The 21,261-nt window shown below is 42.9% G+C and overlaps 1 protein-coding gene across 2 annotated transcripts in view; it reads left to right on the forward strand.

Moving 5' to 3' along the window:
• Window positions 1-14,284, forward strand: part of LOC148037035 (uncharacterized) — a 109,292-nt gene extending 95,008 nt beyond the window's left edge. The window contains exon 7 of one of the 2 annotated variants that reach the window (XM_087675972.1): window positions 13,705-14,284. In XM_087675972.1, coding sequence (XP_087532098.1) covers window positions 13,705-13,747 — 43 coding nt within the window. In that variant the 3' untranslated portion in view covers window positions 13,748-14,284. The remainder of the gene's footprint in view (window positions 1-13,704) is intronic. The other variant, XM_087675971.1, reaches the window with a different exon arrangement.
• The last annotated feature ends 6,977 nt before the right edge of the window (window positions 14,285-21,261 follow it).

A 21,261-nucleotide genomic window follows, 5' to 3' on the forward strand; every position in this document is an offset into this window, starting at 1 on the left:
AAGCTCTTGCGAAGCAAGGCCTTGCCAATTTTATCCATATACTCATATAGAAGTTCTAAAGTACTTCCCTCCATGTTAGTGATGCGCAATACAATGTAAATAGGAGTGAGACTTTTCACTAATGTCTCTACCTCAACCCACCAACTCTCATTTAAAATATTGCGTCTAAAAGCAAGAGTCTTTGAAGACTCTATCTCACTCCATGTGAGCCATTTCTGGCATGCAATGGTCTGTATCAAATTTAGATGGATCGGTATCAACCTCTCCAATACAATAAACATATAAGCAAATCTAGTGGTAGAGGGCTTCAATAGCTGAAGTGTGCTATTGGCTCGAAACATGCTTATGATGGATGGCATTTTCTTCACAAATCTTACCATGCTTGTTACTATCTTAAAAATGTCATCTATCCAAGATCTTTGCCCAATATCTTCAATAAGCAAGTCAAGGCAATGGGATGTACATGGAGTCCATACTATGCTAGGAAACTCCTCCTTAAGCATACGTCCTATAGACACACAATTGCTTTCATTATCTGTCACCACCTGGACACATTTTGGACTCCTATGTGCATGATGACTTGTTGCATGTGCTACCAAATGAAAGCTCGTATGATAGTAAGACTTGAGGTAGAGGCATCTATGGCTTTAATAAACATGGTGCCTTTACATGAAGACACCAAAACATTGAAAACATTCCTTCGGCACATATTTGACCATTCATCGCATAATATTGTGCATCTATATTTCACCCATGTCTCCTTTAAGGGCTCCAATTGAGTCTCTATGAATGCTTTCTCCTTTCGAAGCTGCCATGTGCGTAATGCATTTGCGGACAAGCCTTTCCACTCACACCCTATGCAGCTTATTGCCCTAATTATCTTCTTCCATTGATGTGTAGTGGCTACATTGAAAGGGATAGGACACCGAATAAATAAGTGTGTGAGTTTCCTAGTTGCCTCCACAATTGCCTGCCTCTGAAGTCCTGCATGGACACTTGCATCATGCAATGAGTCCTTTTGTCCACCACCACTAGAAGATGGCAATGGAGTCTTTTTTGCATTTGGAACAGATACGGATATAAATGCACTTCTTTTTGTTGGGCCATTGGCACCTCCAATTTGGCTAGTGCCACTAGGCCCACTAACCTCTCCTTGCCCCACTTGTGCTTCATTAGCCCGATGTGGTGTTGAGAAGAAGGGAGGAGGGAGGAGAAACAAAAGGAGAAGGAGAAGCAGAAAGAGAAGAGGAAGAAGGAGAAGAAGAAGAAGAAGAAGCAGAAGAGGAGGAGGACGACGACGACTCAGGAAGCGGGAGCTGGAGTGCGCTGCAGGAGTCGGGACTCCGGAGCTGGAGTGAACGCACTGCCGTTTGCTAGAGCTTGGAATTGGACCCAAATCGCAAATCCGTGCACTGGATAAACAGCACCGAAACAGGCCGCAAGATTGTGAAACGGCGGTTTGCTGTTTCCGTTTCGGTTTGAAATGGACGGTACGTTTTAGAGCTGCTAAAACAGTGCTTCGAGATACTATGATAAGTACATCATCAGATACAATCATTTTAATGTAAGCAATGGTCTTCTTTGTTGGGGGTAAAGGCGCCTCCGCCGTGCCACCCCGTGTATTACTACACTGACAGTACCCGCCACTGCACACTGCAGGTGCCGGGCGCCCGTCACATCACTTTATTCTTTATTCGTTTAGTGACAGTTTGAATAAAGGAAGGCCCGGTCACACATTGTGACTGTTGGAGTTCCCATTTCTTGTCTCTCTCTTTCTTGCTCTTGCTCTCCCGCCATAGCTCGCGTGCAAGCTTCGATCCTTCTCACCTTTCAACTGGTATCAGAGCTTGGCATTCTCTTGCTCAAGCTCGACTCGGTGCTTCCCGATCTTCGCATCGACTCGCTTCACGCATTGGGTCTCCATCCCGGCAGCCATAGCCGACCTCTCGAGCTCCCGACTCTCCCCGGCTTCCCGAGCTCCATCCTGGCCTTCTTGAGCTTCATCAGGGCCTTGCCCTTGAGGTATTGCTTTAGCATTTGCAGGCATTTGAGTGTATTCTCAGTTTGAAACAGGGCAGGAACAAAGGGTAGCCACTCTTCTTGAGCTCCATAGCTCATATCTTCCCTCCCCTTTGCATTGGGTCTTCATGGCTTGGTATGTGCCTACCTTGGGCCATCATTGAACCCCCCCAACCATCATAACTCCACGTGATTGGCAGCAGCACTCCAAGCCTCAACACGCTGAATATGGCGCCCATTTTCAGACTTTGACCTCCACATTTTACAACTGAATGCTTTGTTGCTCATGGAGCACTCATCATTGGCCTATTTGGAGGGCATTTGAGCCTTTTTTGGATGTCATTTTGATGCTTTGGCTTGACATTGAGGTTGGGAGCTGATCATTCTCAGTTTTGAAACTGTCATTCACTGCATAACAGTGCTGGAAACAGGGCAGCACCCCTGACACTGACATTTGTTGCTTATGCCTCATTTCATTGGAGCTATTTGATGCCCATATGCGGTCTACTTTCTACCCGGATGTATTGAGGATGTATGCATTTGGTTCGACCATGATTTTGGCTTGAATTCGGGGCTGAAATCTATTGTTTAGAACAGTAAATACATGCTGGAATAACAGTGGGCTGAAGGTACTTTACATGCTTTGGCACTTACCTACCGATACCGGATGTATGCTTTGAGCTTTGGCATGATGTCTCTGACATTTGGGGACGACTTGGAGCATATGTATGAGATTATGGGATGCTTTTGAGCTTCGCATTAGCTCCATCTTCACTGGCATTTGGACCGACTTGGCATGCTCGTGGACCGCCTATGCCTCATGTCTTTGCTTGATAGTTAGGCTTTTGCATTACATGCTTTGGTTCGTGACATATGCTATTTGGTTCGTGTATGCCATACCGACATTTGGAGTGCTTTCTCTTGGGTTGTTTGAGCTTCTGAGCTCGCTTTGTACGCCTTTTGTGCCAGTGGGAGCATTTTACATGCTTGCTTGACCTTTGACAGTTGCATGCTATTGGAGCACTTACATGTATTTGGAGCAGTTTATGTCTTGAGCAGCTACATACGCATTGAGACTTTGGGATCATACTCCGATCTTTATGGATATGCATTGATGTACTCTTGGTTCACAGGATGCTTATGAGCTGAGTCTTATATTTGGATCTTTCTCTTTGAGCAGACACCTATTTGTGTCAGCTTTTGGCAGTTACAGGAACACTTTGCCTAGAGTGTCTGGGAGTGTGCCTTTCATTGGCAGATGTTATTTTGACATGCTTCGGTGTTGAGCTCATGTTCTTTTCACTGTCATTGGCCTTGCTTATGTCCATTTCATGCCGGCTTTGGACCTAGCATTGTTTGCTTGACAATGGATCCTATTTTGGGACAGTTTGCTCTCTAGACTGCATATCTGCAATTTATTACAGCAAGCAGTTATTGGTGGACTGAGGTGTACTTTTCATGTTGAAATATCCTGATTTGGTGTACCGCACCTAGTACTAAGTGGGCAGCAACTTTTGGCACACTTTGCTCGCCCTTTGGATCCCGTTTTGGTTATCTTTGGGCAGTTTCTGCAGTAAAACAGCAAGCAATTTTGGACTGTTTGGGCATTTCGAGCGTGCATAATGGCGTCATCTTCGCATGATAGTGCCATCTTTAACATTACAAAGTTGGATGGTACCAACTACTCTTATTGGAAGAGTCAAATTTGGCAGGTCTTGGTGCAGAAATCTCAGATTAAGCCACTTCGGTTGAGTGGGGAGCAGCCTAAAACTATGGACAATGACGACTGGCTTGAACTTGATGAGCTATGCAAGTCCACGATTGTATTGTCTCTCACTGAACAGGTACATTATAATTTATTTGAGGAAGCACAGAGTGCATGGGATCTATGGAATATAAGAAAAGTCCGGCGAGTCAGATGTACTGGTTGAAGCAGCTTATGGATCTACGCCACATGAAGGATAATGCGACTATGTCTGCTCACTTGAGCCAGTTCCATGCTATACTGAAGAACCTGACTTCGCAGGATATCACCTTTGGAGAGGAAGTAACTCCTCTTTTCTTGCTTGGGACTCTGAATGAGTCATGGGATGTATTCCGCACCGCTCTTTGTGCCTCTAGTGCTACTCTAAAATTGGCAGATGTTGAGAGTGCTCTTCTTCAGGAAGAGGTGAATCGTAAAAACTTGGATGCCTCTCGTGGTAGTCATGCTTTGACAGTTAGAGGCAGGAATGACAGGAATGATCGTGGTAATAACCGTGGCCGTGACTCGCAGAAGGGTCGGTCTAAATCATGTGGCAAGTCGCGTAGTAAGTCGCGTGGGCGCAATGCAAATGTCACTTGTCATCATTGTGGGAAAAAGGGCCATATTAGACCACAGTGTCATGAGTTGCGCAATGAGAAGCGCAAGGATAAGGGGAAAGATAAAGTGCAGGAGAAGCTCTCTGATCGCAGCATAGTACCTGCGAAGTCCAGCGTCAAGATTGAGGAAATTAATGTCACGCAGACTGAGGAGTCCGATGGTGGTGATGAGTTTATACTTGCAGCTAGTTCTTCTGATGCTTCACACTTGACTGAGACATCTAGTGTGTATGCACAGTGCTGGTTATTGGATTCAGGAGCATCCTTCCATGTGACGCCTTACCGTGAGTGGTTCCACTCTTACCGCACTATATCTGGTTCAGTCAAACTTGGAGACGACAAGTCTCTTGACATTGTGGACATAGGTGATATTCAGTTGCAGTTTTCCACTGGTAGTTCATTTTTTCTTAGGGATGTACGTCATGTACCTGCGCTTACGCGCAGTCTTATGTCTGTAGGACAGCTGGATGATGCAGGATTTCATGTATGTTTTGGGGATTCTGCCTGGAAGATTACTCGTGGCAGACTTGTGCTTGCTAGAGGCGCCAAGGCTGGCAGCCTCTATCCTCTTGTTGTATCTGGGTCCTCGGTTGACCATGTTTTGGCAGTGGGTTCTATCCCACATGTATCACTTTGGCATGCTCGTTTAGGGCACATGTCTTTGAAGGGAATGAAAATGTTATCTGGTTTGCAGTATCTTCCGCCTTTGGATTATGCATGTTTTGACTCGTGTGATCATTGTCTTTATGGTAAGCAGAGTAGGTCTACGTATAAGAAATCGGATAGGCCACGCATGAGTGAGCCCTTGGCATTGGTGCATTCCGATGTTTGTGGGTCTATGCCTTGCATGTCTATGGGTGGCGCGAAGTACTTTGTTACCTTCATTGATGATTTTTCTAGGAAAGTGTGGGCTTATCCCATAAAGTAAAAGTCCGATGTCTTGGCAGTCTTTCAGCATTGGCTTGCTCTTGTTGAGAACCAGACTGGGTATAGGCTGAAATGCCTTAGGACTGACAATGGGGGAGAATATGTATCGCATGCTTTTGAGCAGTTTTGTGATGACAAGGGTATTAAGCGTCAGTTAACCGCCCCTTACACCCCACCCCAGAATGGTTTGGCTGAGCGCATGAACAGGACTATTTAGGAGCGTGTGCGCTCTATGCTTAGCCATGCAGGCCTACCCCAGAGTTTTTGGACTAAGGCAGTTAGTACGGCAGTGCATGTCATAAATCGATCGCCTTCTAGTGGATTGGATTTCCAGGTTGCAGAGGAAGTTTGGGTTGGTAAGCCACCCTCTTATGCGCATCTCCGTGTCTTTGGATGTGAGGCATTCTGCCATGTGCCCAAGGACAAGAGGAGTAAATTGGATCCAAAGAGCATTAAATGCATATTCCTTGGCTATGGTGAGTCAGGAGAGATGGGCTATCGCCTATGGGATCCGCAGGCGCGGAAAATAGTACGCAGCCATGATGTCGTCTTCCATGAAGACAAGATGCACGGGCAGCCTGAGAAGGTGGTTGAGATTCGCAGAGTGATCTTTCAGGAGGAGTCTAGAGCTCCAACACAGCCAGTAGTACAGCCTGCAGCAATTCCTCCACAGGGCCAAGGTGTTGGACAGGCAGTTAGACAGGCAGCAGAGCCTGCGGTGAGATGGTCTGCTAGAGACAGACGTCCACTTGACAGATTTCAGCCCTCTATGCATTATGTTTTGGTTACAGATGCAGGAGAGCCTTTCACTTATGATGAGGCTATGCGCAGGGGTGACAATCACTCCTGGGAGAGGGCTATGCAGTCTGAGATAGACTCCCTGCATAAGAATGAGACTTGGGATTTGGTTGCCTTGCCTAAGGGCAAGAAGGCTTTGCCATACAAGTGGGTGTACAAGCTGAAAAGTACCCCTGGACACCCCAAGCCAGCATACAAGGCTAGATTGGTAGCAAAGGATTTTAAGCAGGAACATGGTGTGGACTTTGATGAGGTCTTCTCTCCTGTGGTTAAGATGACCACCCTGCGCTTAGTCTTGGCTTTGGTTACACAGCTTGACTTAGATCTATATCAGATTGACGTCAAGACGGCTTTTCTACATGGGGGCTTGCATGATGAGATCTATATGGATCAGCCTAAGGGCTTTGCAGAACCTGGCAGGGAGCACCTAGTGTGCAAGTTGAAGAAAAGCTTGTATGGCTTGAAGCAAGCACCTAGGGAATGGTATCATAAGTTTGATGCCTTTATGCAGTCATCACAGGGCTACAGCAATGAGTACTATGGATCCGTGTCTTTACACGAAGAAAGCCCGTGATGGCAATTTGCTTATCTTGGTACTCTATGTTGATGATATGTTGATAGCAGGGAAAGCTTATGATGAGCTAGATGCTCTTAAATCTCAGTTGAATAAGAGCTTTGAGATGAAGGATTTGGGACAGGCCTCACATATACTTGGGATGCGCATTAAGCGCGATAGGCATTAGGGGCTTTTGTATCTCTCACAGCGGGAGTACATTCATAAAGTCCTTGAGCGCTTCCGCATGCAGGACGTAAAGCCTATTGGCTGTCCATTACCTTCTTATGTGAAGGTATCACAGGCCGATTGTCCGCAGACAGATGAGCAGAGGGCCGAGATGGCCAAGATCCCTTATGCTTCAGCCGTGGGCAGTTTGAAGTATGCCATGATAGCCACTCATCCAGATATTGCGCATGCAATTGGTGTTGTGGCACGCTATATGGCTACACCTGGCAGCAGACATTGGGATGCCGTGAAGGGTATCATGAGGTACCTGAAGGGCACAGCAGATATGTGTATTTGCTATGGCAGCCAGGATACAGGGGTCGTGGGGTACACTAACTCGGATTATGCAGGACATGCAGATAGTAGGAAGTCCACTTTTGGCTATGTATTCACCTATGCTGGAGGGGCTGTCTCTTGGATGTCCAGGGTTCAGAAGTGTACGGCTTTGTCTACCACTAGGGCCGAGTATGTTGCAGCCAACACTGAGGCTTGCAAGGAGGCCATATGGCTAGGCCGTCTAGTTGCTGACCTTGGGATTGATACTATACCTACACTACATTCGGATTCTATGAGTGCCATTCAGTTGGCTAAGAATCCGGTCTTCCATGCGAAGACAAAACACATTGAGGTGAGGTATCACTTCATACGTGGTGTTGTGGAGGACAAGTCTGTTGACCTTGTCAAGATCTCCACTGACGAGAATCCTGCAGATCTGCTCACGAAAAGCCTCACTACTGAGCGCTTTGCCTTCCTCAGGAGATTGATGGGCATTGGATGAGATGCTGCCTTTCCTCATCCCTTGTACCTATGTACATTTGTATTGTTTTTTCTTTTTTTCTTTTCTCTCTCACTAGGGCAGATTCGCCTTTAAGTGGGAGGTTGTTGGGGATAAAGGCGCCTCCGCTGTGCCGCCCCGTGTATTACTACACTGACAGTACCCGCCACTGCACATTGCAGGTGGCGGGCGCCTGTCACGTCACTTTATTCTTTATTCTTTTAGTGACAGTTTGAATAAAGGAAGGCCCGGTCACACATTGTGACTGTTGGAGTTCCCATTTCTTGTCTCTCTCTTTCTTGCTCTTGCTCTCCCGCCATAGCTCGCGTGCAAGCTTCGATCCTTCTCACCTTTCATTCTTGTTGTGTCTAGCCCAATCCTCATGTGTCATAGTTGCAGGCTTGACTTCCAAAAGAGCATAATCACAATCCTTGAGAAACTTGTCCTTCCACAAGTCAAAGCTAGCGCCATCAAACCTCTTGATTTCAAGAAGGGATTTAGATCAATGCTGCAATTTATGACAGCAAACAATGAGCTGAATATTTAGCTCATATCAGCCCAAATTTTCAGACAATAAGTGTGAGATTCAGTCCAAGTATATGTACAGCAGTAGAAGGGATGACTTTCAACAATATAACTGAAATTTCAGCATATATTCCAAGCATACATCACTGCTTGGTAACTCCCACTTCAGCAATATCACCAAAAGTACATCTGCAACAATCCTAGATTTGCATGTGATTACTAAGACCGCTGCAACATGACTATCCAGCAATATATCAATTCAATGGGAGCTGCCCAACATGTGTATTGCATACATATGTGACCAAGTCAACTTCTAATACACAAAAAACACCAAAATTCTCTGCAATTTCTTCAAAATCTCACGAGTGGGAGATAAATCTCACTGCTTACAGCACCAAGATTGCTTCAGCAATGTTCCCAATGTACATTTCAGACATTAATTTTGCCAAAATTGTCAAATTTCAGCAAAAGCCCCAAAATTTCATTGACCAATCTGCCCTGGTTGCATTAATACATGATCCTCAAAATTAGCAGAATTTCCCAAAATCTTGCAAAGGCTCCAAATTTCTCAGGCCCAAAAGTGCACTAATGTTAGTCAATTTGACTCAGCCAAGCAAGATTTCACTGAGATAAGAAAAGCCCCAAAATTTTCAAAGCCAATGTGCACAATTTTTGCAATTTCTTGGTTAAATTGTCTTGAATCAAGGTTCTTGAATTCGGGAAAAGCCCCAAAAATTTCAGCCAAGATGGTGTTGTGTGCTTGTGCACGCGAACACTCGATAAGAAAGGGGAAGAAAAAATTGCAGATTTAAAGAAAATGAAGAAAATGGGTTTGTCAAGTCATTGACTGACCCACCGTCTGCCCGATCGGAATCGACTTGGCTTGTCACCTCCGTCAATTGCCGTTGACTTGGTCGCCTGATACATTGGTGATTGCTACCTGTCTTGTGACCTTGCACACTCTTGGAAAGCACGAACGCTGTAACCAACGCTTTGATACCAGTTTGTTGCGGCAGAGTGCAATGGAGTGCGAGACAGGAGTGAGCAAGAACAGAGTTGAGAAAGAGAGTGAAGTAATCAAAGATGAGTGTACCGGTACGTTCCGATACACAAAGAACAAAAATATATTTATATGTTAGGGTACAAATAAAGGGTGCGTTCACACCCGTAAGCTTATACACACGGGGGTTAATGGGAGTTTACACCCAAAGGGAGTTTACACCCAATAGTCATTATATAGAGGCCACTAGGCTATACCTTGACGTGAGCATCGAGCACCTCAACTGTGATCACAATAAAAAATACCACTTGCCTCAATCGAAAAAACTATTGGATAGATAAAAGATTCACCCCAAGTTGGGGGGACATAATATACATTATCTAGTGAAGCGAGATTCAGATCAATGTCAATATTAAACTTGACGTGACCTAAACCCTAGATGTTGACCGAGGGTTATTTTTGCATCGGACATTCTTGGTTGCAAGGGCTTGGACGAGAAAAATGTAGTGAATGGGGATCATGTGATGGGTGGCTCCACTATCGACAATCCAAGCAGTAGGAGCACTATTGGATAGGATAGAGTGGACCTCGACAATGGTTGTCTCATCAGAGGGCCACTTGTGAATGTGGACAAAGGTCGCATCCTCTAATATTTGTCTCTATAAAGACAAGGTGGACCCGAGGACAAAAGCCCATCGATGGTCTAGTAGACTAGCTAGACATGTCCTCGAGAGTTGAGAATGGTGCTGACTGTGATGGCTAACAAATGGCTATGTGGGTTTGAGATTGCCACTGCCCTTGATTATGTTGGTTATCACCACCTTGCCACCCGTGTTGGATTTTACCTTAGTACTAAGGGGCAGGAGTTGATTTTTAGGCTTTGGTTGTGTCTCTAGCCTTTGAACAACACTTGTCATTAAAATGGCCAGCCTTTTGACGATGTTGGTAGTACCTAGTTTTTTTAGGTATATTCTACTACCTTGATTTGAGAGAGGACTAGGAGTCCCCTTATGATTCATTGTTTTGATTTTGGCTTTGGTTTGGTGCTTTTTGGCCCTTACCTTATTGCTCCTTCTAAGAAGGGGTAACGAGAGCCTCCTCTAAAGAGTGAGTAGCATTGTTATGTAATTGATCGAATAGCCGAGCGTAACACAGTAACTGACACTCAAATTCATAAAGTGTAGCCATAGTCGATTGTGAAGTCACTTGCTGAATGAAATTGAGACATTTATTTGGAAGCTTATTAAGGGTTTGATACTCGAATTCATAAAATGTGGGCAGTGTCGGTTTGTGAAATCATATGTTGAATGAAATTGAGGTATTTTTTTGGAAGGGTATTAACGAACAATGTGACTTTGTCTTCAAGGGACTTAGGAGCCCTTGTAGTGGAGAACTAAAGTGAGCAATCACCAAAATTCAACCAACTTGACCTTGTGGTCATTGTGGTCTAGAATCCTAAATTCTCGGAACACATGGTTAAGATTGATACAATGGGTGTCCTATCCTTGGCCACATAGCAATTAGTCAAGTGTTCCCACCGTTTAGATGCAATCATGCAAGTTCAAAGTGTTAGGTTGTGAGTGGGATTTTGGAAGCCATCCTTGCATTAACTGAATGATGTGCGAGAGGTATTATGGGCCTTGCAAGAACAAACAACCTTAGCTAGAATAAGTGGGATTTTGGTTGGGGTTCCAGCCTCTATACAATGGTCCACAAGCTTTGTGAGTCTTAGACATGTCTCATAACATGGGGCTGAGTAGTATGATTAGATTGCTTAAAATGAGTCTCGTTAATGAATGCATGCTTGGTTGATGAGGAGGAAAAACTTTGAGGTGTTGGGTAAGAAGGGTAAGGGGGATAGAAAGGAGGATAGACTGGGTAGCTAGAAGTCGGATGAGGGTTTTCATAAGGTGCCGATGGAGGAGGCCTTGGAACATGATAACCTTGACTAATTGTCCAATGTGGTAGTGGAACATAACCAAAGGGTCCACTAGGAATAGCCTTACGGACAAATTGTGGTACCAATTGGTCCACACTCGGAAAGGGAAGTGCTTGAGAGGATATCCCATGCGAGGAGAAACTTGGAAATGTGTTGAGGTGGAGGATGAGCCTTCCCCATTGGTGTATTTGCACACAGGGGGTGGGAGGGTGAGGATAATGAATGAGAGGGATGTAGGAGGTAAAGGTTGTGCATCTTGTTGCAAGCCTAGCTATGGAAAAAAGAGGGGGTGGGGGGACGGGGCTATCATTGTGGAGCTCGATGCTTGCAAGCATAGCTCCTCTTGAAGTGCTCACTTTTGGTTGGGGTTGTTGGGGGCATGCTTTGTGTGAGAGAGTGCAAGAAAGGAAAGAACTGACAAAAGATTGAATAATACAAGGCTGCAACAAGCAGCCTCTACATGCAGCTCAGAGTGTCAGGGTTGGTGCCAAATGAAAGCCTGGGGAGTAGACAAAAGAATGGGGAACATTGGCTGAATGAACAGTGAATGATAGATGGGTGGAGTGAGGGGGCAAGTTGCCTGTAAATAGGCAAACTGAAGCCACACAACTGGTATACTAGCTGGCCAGGCCCAAAATATGGATGCCTGAGTCAAAATGTCCACCATGCAGAAATGAAATACACTAGTTCCACCTCCCACCTAAAGTGTTTAAGACTGATAAAGTGGCAGACAAATACAATGTTGGAGCTCCAAATGTCCTCATTTGACTTAGACTAAGATTCACATGCAAGAGATGATTGGACATGACACACTTAACGTTGGACTTTATTGAATCTGTTATCATCCAATGTAGGGTGTGACTCCATCTGGCGATCAGTCTCCTGCTGAGTGGGCTTACATTTAACCAAGTGCAATCAGAGGCATTATGGTCAAAGACACGGCATCTGAGACACTGCCCCTGCCCAGGCTGCCCTATGATGATGATCTGCTGATGAACTGAGGAATTACTGGCTACAATCTCCAACTCTTTAGGTCTTTTCTTCACACCTGCAACAACTGCTGGTACGTTTGGTACCCTTCCCCTATCACTACATCTATGAAAGATGTTGGAAGCACGGTGTCAAAAATGTGACCAAAGTGGTCCACGAGTTGGCGATACTCTACCGCAAGGCCTGGGAAGAGGAGAGGGGTAGGGTGCTGAGGAGACTTGTGGCTAAGCCAGAAATTGGAGACTGTATAGCCTTTGTACAAAGGAACCATGTAGCCTTCATGAATACCACAGGTGAGCTGTCAATGAGCTCCTATGCTGCATCTGCTGAGGTGAGACAAACCATGAAGATACCGTGTCCCATCAGCACTGCCTCTGCTATGTGCTAGGGGCCAATATGCAAGGTGGAATGACTGACAATTTGTCCAAAGACCGTGGTCTCTTCTTAACTCAGTGTCATGGACTGTTTGGAGCTGTTCCTCACATAGAACTACATGCAAAGAATTTGATTGGGGTGCAGCTGTGAATTGCACCAGTGTAAAACCAGAGGTGGGTTGTACCAGCATCAAAGCTAGAGGTTGCCATTGCTTATGCTTCTCCCGAGATCTCCCGAGCAAGCTGTTGACTGACTGCAGAATGACTGAGAGGATGAAGAGGGGCTAAAATTATTTGCATGTTGCTGGCAGCAGGGCAGCCAAGCAGCAGCAGTGAGGTGTAGTAGGGAAGGAGGTGACAAAAAACATGCAGAGCTAGGAGGGGTGGGTGATAGCAAAGTAGCAGGCGCAACTAGAGGTGGCAGGTATGGGCGAGTAGGTGGCAACAGCAGGGAAGAGCAGTAAGAATCGATGCAGGAGGATAGGACGGTGGCTAGCAGATAGGACACAAGAGACGCCAAGAGTGACAGCAGGATGTTGGAGTCAGGCAGAGTGTAGTAAAGCAGTAAAGGAGGGTGAGGCACCTGAAGGCGAATGGTGGCGGCAGTAGGCCCAAGAGGGGTTCATCAGAGAGTTCTGGGCTCACGACTGGTGAGCAGGTGGCAATAGCAGGGAAGAACAGGAAGAGGCAACGCAGGGGGATAGGGAGGTGGCTGACAGAAAGGAGCCAAGAGAAGGCATAAGCACCAGCAGGTCTGTGGTGTCAGGTGGTGAAGTAGTAGAGAAGGCCATAGTTTTTATCAGATGCATATAATTGCCCAATCAGACATGAAAAATGTATGAAAACAGGAATATGAAATCCTGTTTCATACTTGACATACTTTTGAGGGAAAAAATGGGCTGGAAAAAGCAATAAGCATCACAATATTTCCAAAAAGGCTGTTACCTCACAAAAAACACAAAAAAAACCACCTAGGAAACTGTTGCTTGGTGTCATCTGCCTTTTCCTTGCCCCGAAACATGGAAAACCTGCTCAAGGACTGTGCAACTTCAGTTTCCTGAATTTTGTAAGATGTAGTTAGGATACAAGTTTACTGAGAAATGCTTATTTCATCATTGTCTGTTTCATGTACAAGTGGTGGTAGAATTTTTATTTTCAGAAATTTGTTTGAGATTAATTAAAGTGCAAAAAGGTCCATATTTTGTGATATTTCAGGTTGAGGGGTGTTGGCCTGCCGAGGCAGTCATGGAAATGCTGAAGAAAATTGATGCCAGGGAGTTAAGTCAACACAAGTCAGTTTCCGTTCCCAGTAACTGAAAATCAGATGTAAAGCACGACTGGTAAAGCTTGAGAAAGCTCCAGATGAGCTTGATCATTATCAAAATCTCCATGAAGCGTGGACAGGCAAGTCTTATCCATGCTTGGTTCCGGTTGGCTGATATTTGAAGTTCCAATCCATTTGCTTAGTTCCTTCTCTTTCCCAACCAAGTGGGAAAGTGGGACAGCTTGATATTTCTTGTTAAATCTTTGTAAGTAGTTGGCTTTTGTATCTAAATAAGCATATACACTATTGATTTGTAAGGACAAATTGAAGTTTCAAACCAGGATTTGTCAAATTTTGGTGTCAGAAAATGTAGTAAAGGTCGGTTTTCCACAAATCTTGTTCATGACATAGCTTTTGTAACTAAAGACACTAAAGAACAGTTGGCTTCTGCAAATTCTGTTCAGACAAACTTGACTTTTATTATTAAAAACTTAAGAAAACAGTTGGTGTCAGGACAAGCTGAAATTTCAACCATGATTAAATTTTGTTTCTGACCGCAAATTTTGGGGCTTCATTTAGTTGCCTTTTATGCTATGGGAAAGTTTTAGGAATATAATACAATGTATTCATGGCCCTGTATTAATTTAGCATGTGAACCTGCTATCTTTCTGCCATACAATATTTGCGGAGAGAGTGGACAAGAGCCAGTGGGATCTTCTTATGTTCAGATCAGATAGCTTGCAAGCCAAGGGAAGAGTGGATCTTGATTGCACTAGGACGCTCAGTGCCCTTACCGAGGAGAACCAACCAAGTATTTGAGTGGCCAAGAGCTTGAACTTAAACACACCATCAACCAAGTGATACTTCCACCAAGTCTTGAACCATCACCTTTGGGACTCCAGGATTATGATTCTTTTCATGTTGGCGTGCTTGTAAGGAATGGCTTTGAGATGTACATAGGATAAAACAAAATCCATGTGTCCCTACCCCTCCCTTTTTCAATAGATCTATCTACCAAATTTTAAAGCACAAGTCTAGGAAAATTCCTTTATGCATAATGGCTTTATCATCTAGCATGGTGAAACTGAAAATTGTGGCATATGAATGCACCTTTCCCCTATGCACATATGGGTGCAACTTGCATATATACTTCTACGTGTCTATACTTGTATGCGGTTTTTGGTGTTGCTCCTATGAAAGAGGTGAACTCAACGATTTGCAAAATCTTGCCCACATTAGTGAGCGTTAAAATTAATATGGACACAAGAGAGAGAGTTGTATTAATGGCCATCTAGATGCATCGAAGGCATGTAGGACAAAGAGACATTAATCAAGATTTAGTTACAATCCACTTTGACTTGCCATTGGCCCAAAATGAAAATTTGGGGTGTCCTTGGCACAAAGAGAACCAATTGATAAGCTATGAAAGTTGTTAAATTTATGAAGACCCAAGAAGAACTCAATGTTCAGGCTCTTGGAACGAACGAGAGAGAGAGAGAGAGAGGGAGAGAGAGAGAGAGAGAGAACACATCTACGCCTACACTTGCGACCATAAGGACTCCAAAGTATAGGTTATAATCATATACAAATTGATCTCACATTGGTTCTTTAGCTAATCTGTAGGATCCACCTTGATTAATGGAAATGTTGTATTCTCCTCAAGGCAAAGGTCTCTTGTGGTCTTCTAGTTAACTTATAGGATCTACCTTGATCACTAGAAATTACTAGAAATGTTGTACTTTCCTTAAGGTAAAGATCTCTCTTGTGGTGTTCAAAGATATCAAGCTTGTTGAAAGGAGAAACTCAACAATAGTGACTGATGTTAGCTTTCGAAAGGAGGTATTCATTGATATTGAGTGATGATGGTTAATATGTCGAAGGTAAGAATTTGTAGAAGGGCGGCAAGGATTTGGGCACCATGCTTTGCAAAGCATGGCTACCTAATATGTTGTGAGCCCTCTGGACTCATGGATGGTGTATCAAATCATTGACATGGGAGTGTCTAGCAAGTTGGCTTGAGGGCTAGCATTGAAGAAATTTGTAAGAACCCATTGTTTGATTGGCTCTAGATGTACCTTTGCCCTCCTACATCGAAATGTTATTTGTTAAAAGCTTTGATAAAGACAATTGAAGGCCTTTGATCCAAATATGACTTGAGGAGAGATGCAAACCCATCATGAAAAGTTTCAATTGAAACAATCGAAGACATTTCTAATCAAAATACTTTATCACCTTGTGGAGAGACCCAAACCCATCTTGGAAAAAGGCAATGAACTCTCCCTCTAATCTCAATCTATGTTAAATGTGTTGTCTCGAAGGTGTATATCGTTCCATCCCAATCCTAAGCTAGTATAATGATGTTCGTATTTAGCATTATGCGTTCCATGGAAAAAGTTTACGTCCATGTATGTCAGTTTGACAATGATTCCCTCTAATGATGTGCAAGAAATGGTAGTGATATTGTAACAATTTCTTATCGAAAGCCTTTGGAGGTAGCATCCATGTATGATTTGTAACATTTGACCTGATAACTCGATTTTGCTCTGCACAAGTGAGATTTAAGTATGGGTAATACAATAGAGGTGAAAGTGCATCTAGCTATAACCCATATATTCAAAACAAAGCTTCTATCTTTGCATACCAATAATCTCTCTCTACTCTTTGCTACTTGTTGGAGAAAGTCAATGTTAACCATGGATATTTATGCCTATGAAGCTTCATCTCCTTTGTAAGCAAGTCAACGAGTGAAATAAGTCCTCCACAAACATAGGTGTCGCTCCTATCTTTGCTCTAATAAGCATCCTGTGGTATTGTCCTTTGTAAGCAAGTCAACAGGTGAAATAAGTCCTCCGTAACCATGGGTGTTGGTCCCAAACAAGCATATGGTATTGACTATTTATTCGTTTCATGCGAGCAATCATCAAAACTAATGCTTCTTAATACTCTTTGATGTCTTTTTGCAAGACCTGAATCCCATATTGAGACTCCATCTATTAGGCTTGGGGTAACTGGTGTATTAAACAACTACAATTTGGTATGGGATTCTTGGAACTAAACATATCTGTGCTTCACTACAAGTGCTCTTAATGGTTGCACAACCTTGTCTAATATGCTAATTAATGCATCTTGCAATGTAATTGTAGGTCTAATAAACATGACTACCAAATATACATAGGATCTAGCATTCTCAAACATGTTCGTAGGACAATGTGGTCAGTACAACATCATGCATATATAATAAGATGGGCAACAATGTGCTAGCCAAGCTCACACCTAGTTTCCCTAATCATCCACATAATTTGGGAGCTCATTGAATAAACACCAAAGGAGTAGTTGAAAGTGTGCACCCTTGCTTCATGCTAATGTGGAGCATTGATCCTCCTTGTCATTAAATCCTTGGCATTGACTTATACAAATTATAAATGCCCCATTTTAGATCCTGTAGAGTGATAATATCATCTAGTCACTACATGAACGTAGCTCAAGGCACAATGTCAAATGCTCATAGAAATCCACAAGTAGGAACAAATCCTCCATGTGCATTACCATCCTCTAGAAGAGCTATAAGAGTTGATATATGATCAAGTGTGCTGAACCCTCTCATACAGTGTGCTTGCCCATGCTCTATATTCGTCTCTTTGCCTAGGTTTTGAGCTCATGCTCTAGAATGCATGCATATAGCTTAGCCAAGTAGTGACAAATCATGATGTCTTGTAGTTCTTTGGTATCATAGGATCCCCTCTTAAAAAGCAATATAATTGTGTGTCTATTCAACTTGTCGGAAAACGCTCATGGCTTAATTAAAAATGTGCATGTGAAAGAAGCAAGAATCTCACATGTATGAATAAAATGTTGCCCAACAAGGTTATCATGATCTTATGCCTTCCCATATTAGAATCTACAAATTACTTCTATCACCATCTCTACAATGAGTTACAAACTATAAGATGATCAAGGTGGGCAGGGTTGGTCCACACTAGACAATCCATCATACAACACAAATGTTTCTATGAGTCATCTCATATAGAAATTGGTATCTAGGGTATCTAGAAACTCAAGTTACATGTCACTTCTTACGGTAATTACATGTCACTATGGAACTCAAACATGTATAATCTACTGCTAAACCAATATGCCTTCTTGATAGAAGAAAGTCCTTGATATCAAGCAAGTGACCCCATCACATTGTCCTTGATCCCGCCTCAAACTTTGCCATCGTGAGATGCCATTTAAAATTACCATCTTATGTGCATTCTTCACTATGATGAAATATCTACCACACTTAATATATCATCTTCCAATATCACATGATCTTTTGCATATCCCCATCCTTGGGAAAACCTCCTAATACGTGCCATTACATGTTTCATGTAACAATATTTGAGCAATGCTCATGTCTACATCAAAGTCCCTTGCTAGCAAATTGCAAATCTTCATAGATCGGCTTCTCAAGTCTTTTGCAAGTCTTTGCCAGGTCCATATCTCTATCTCTAATAGTCAAAGCATGCGACACATGAGAGGTATCCAAGTTCTTATGGTTGATCTCTTCTTGCAGAATAGCACTCTCTACGTCAGGCAAGTTCAAAATAGTAGCATGAGCATATAAGGCAGTGCAGAATACAACCCATGAGTCACTCAAAGTCCCAAGCAAAAACAATGGAGTAACCTCATCATTAAAGATAATGCCCTGCGAAGTCAAGTTCTTGAGAATAGCATGGAATTAGCTCAAATGAGCAGACATTATCATATTCTCCTTCATGCGCAGGTCCATAATTTTCTTCAACCAATACATTTGACTTGCTGGACTTTTCTTGCCATAGAGGTTTTTAATTTTATTCCAAAGCTGCCAAGCACTCTGTGCTTCCTCAACCACAATGTAATGCACCTGTTCAGTGAGAGACAAGATGAGGGTGGACTTGCATAACTCATAAAGCTCATCCCGTTTGTCATCAGTCATAGTTTCATGCTACTCGTCATGCATCCTTAGTGATTTTATTTATGATTTTTACACCAACACTTGCTAAACTTGGCTCTTCCAATAGGCATAATTTGTACCATCAACCTTAGTGATGTTGAAGATAGTACTGTCAGTGGAAGAAGATGCCATACTGCAGTCCAAAATGGTACAGACTGTTCAAAACCTGCTTGCTTATGTGATCACCTACAAAACACAAATTTACATTTTCTATTAAACATGAAAATAGATATCGCCTAATGCCTGAATGTTGTCACTTAGGTCTTGAAGACTGATGCCTAGCTAACAGGAAGATCAAACAAGTAGTCAACCACCTATACATACTATAAATGTAGACTAAAAATCTACATTTTGAATACTTGGGCTACTCTACAACGAAAACTTCCTCTTTTGCAAAAAATCTCTCAACTTTGTCCTCACTTAGGCAATGATAACATGTGAGAGGGCACAACAAAAGAGAAATACGAACACAAAGAGAAACACAAAGAGAGAGAGAGAGAGAGAGAGAGAGAGAGAGAGGGATGAATATTGCACTGATTGAAGAAGAATGATGATACAATGATGATGGACTCATTAGTCCCTGCACGTAGCCCAAAGCATCAGTGAGGGCACCAAATCACGCTAATGACAATGGCAACACCAAGTACGAAGAGTCGAAGATTCCAATTGTGCACCTACAAAGGGAAGACTAAAGCTTGAAGAGAGTGTTTGCCAAGTGGGGGGCCTTGGCTATAAGTAGCCATAAATGCCTAAATCTCATTGATCTACACCAGTAGGTGACAAAAAAGGTGGCCAATCAACATTTAATGTTGGTCACTGAAGAAAAAATGCCAAAAATTTTTGGGAAGACCATGGAAAAATCCCAAATGACAATGACAATGTCTGGCAAGTGTAAGCACAAAATGTGAAAAGAAGAAATTGACCTAAGAATGCACACATGAAGCCAACAAATAAAGAAAATGCACCTAAACTACAAGAGCTCCTTGTCTCTGTTAAACTCTAACATGAGCTCACAACCAAGAGATGACAAACTAACATAACTAACATAAGTAGGCTAACATATAGTTTCCTTCATTAGTTCATATTCCACTGCTTTCTTAATGTGCATGTAGTGAAATACATACACATAGTAAATGGATTGGGGTTAGGACCTAATAGGAAAGAAATACATCAACACGTCAAAATGCTCTAAGTAGGTCCCAACTCATTTTCATTTGTCATAGATAATTTAAAGGTAAAGCAAAGCAAAAAGTCAAAAGGAGTTGGGATCTATTAGGAGTTTTGACAATGTGTTGATATACTTCATCCTTGTTAGACCCCAACCCATTTACAGTGTGGACGTATTTTGTCTCACATACCAGTAAGAAAGTAGTGGAATACACTATGGAGGGACTCTAAAGCTAAACATCCCTTTAATAGCTGGGTCACGAGTTTGTTGTTTGATGATATCTGGTCTTCACTATTCCACAAAATATGTACAAAAAAGGTTACTATGCGAGTGGAAAGGAAAAGCAAAGAACTAACGACTTCAAGGACATAATAAAGGTAAACAAATTGGATATGGCGGCCCACACAAAGTTACAAAATTGATGGGCTGATCCACTTTCACAATCATTAGGCCCACATTTTGGCAACCAAGTCGACAAGCAAGCGATGTTGGTTTTCTTGGCAAAGACCCTTTTGGTTAGATATTGCCTTCTCCAAGGTTCAGAAAAGAAGGCAAAGGGGAACAAGGGCAAACTAGTATGGAAAATACTTGAATATTACCAAACCACTCATTAGAATAGCAAAGAGTCCCATGTCCTAATTAAAAAAAGTGAGAAAAAAGTCTCCTCAAAGCATGTGCAAGATGCAAGGAGGAGGGAGGGAACAAATAGTCAAAACGAAAAAGAGACCAAGGGATCATGAAACTATAGCTGGCCATATTGATCATGTCAATGTTTTCCTTTGATTTCTTTTTTTTTTCGTGCCTTTTTTCATGGTTTTTCTTGATCCTAAAAGCGCATGTGAGGGGGTATTTCTTCCTCTCCAATAACATAGTCAATCTCAATAACTCCAAGCTTGGAGCCATCAAAAAAGAGTTTAGGGTATTAAGCATATCCTCTCTTGTATCTTCTTGTGTAAGAAAGAGCAAACCATCATTTTCTAGAGTAATAGGTATCCCAGACCGATTGTTGAGTAGCTTTACTACTATAGACATGTGAAAGACAAGCTCATGAGAAGGCAATGCTCCAAAGGTCATTAGACCTTGATGATAACTACTATTTTTCCTACTCAAGGTTAAGGCCACCTTTTCATAATAAGGAAGCCCTCGAATAGGCCAATAAATCTTCTCTCTACCATATCCAAGTTTGAAAAATGGATAGCTCTTGCAAAAGGGGGTAGCACATTACCTAGCATATGCATATCTCAAACTCCACCCTAGCTAGATGCCCACAAGCTTCCTTGACTATAGCTCCCAAGGTTCCCTCCCTTAGGCTACCTCCATTTAAACTCGAATAAAGCAACATCTTTATTGAGGGCTTAGGAATAT

This window comes from Lygodium microphyllum, chromosome 4 (assembly GCF_053477565.2).
Source record: "Lygodium microphyllum isolate KBCC chromosome 4, Lygodium_microphyllum_v1.1.10, whole genome shotgun sequence".
NCBI lineage: Eukaryota > Viridiplantae > Streptophyta > Polypodiopsida > Schizaeales > Lygodiaceae > Lygodium > Lygodium microphyllum.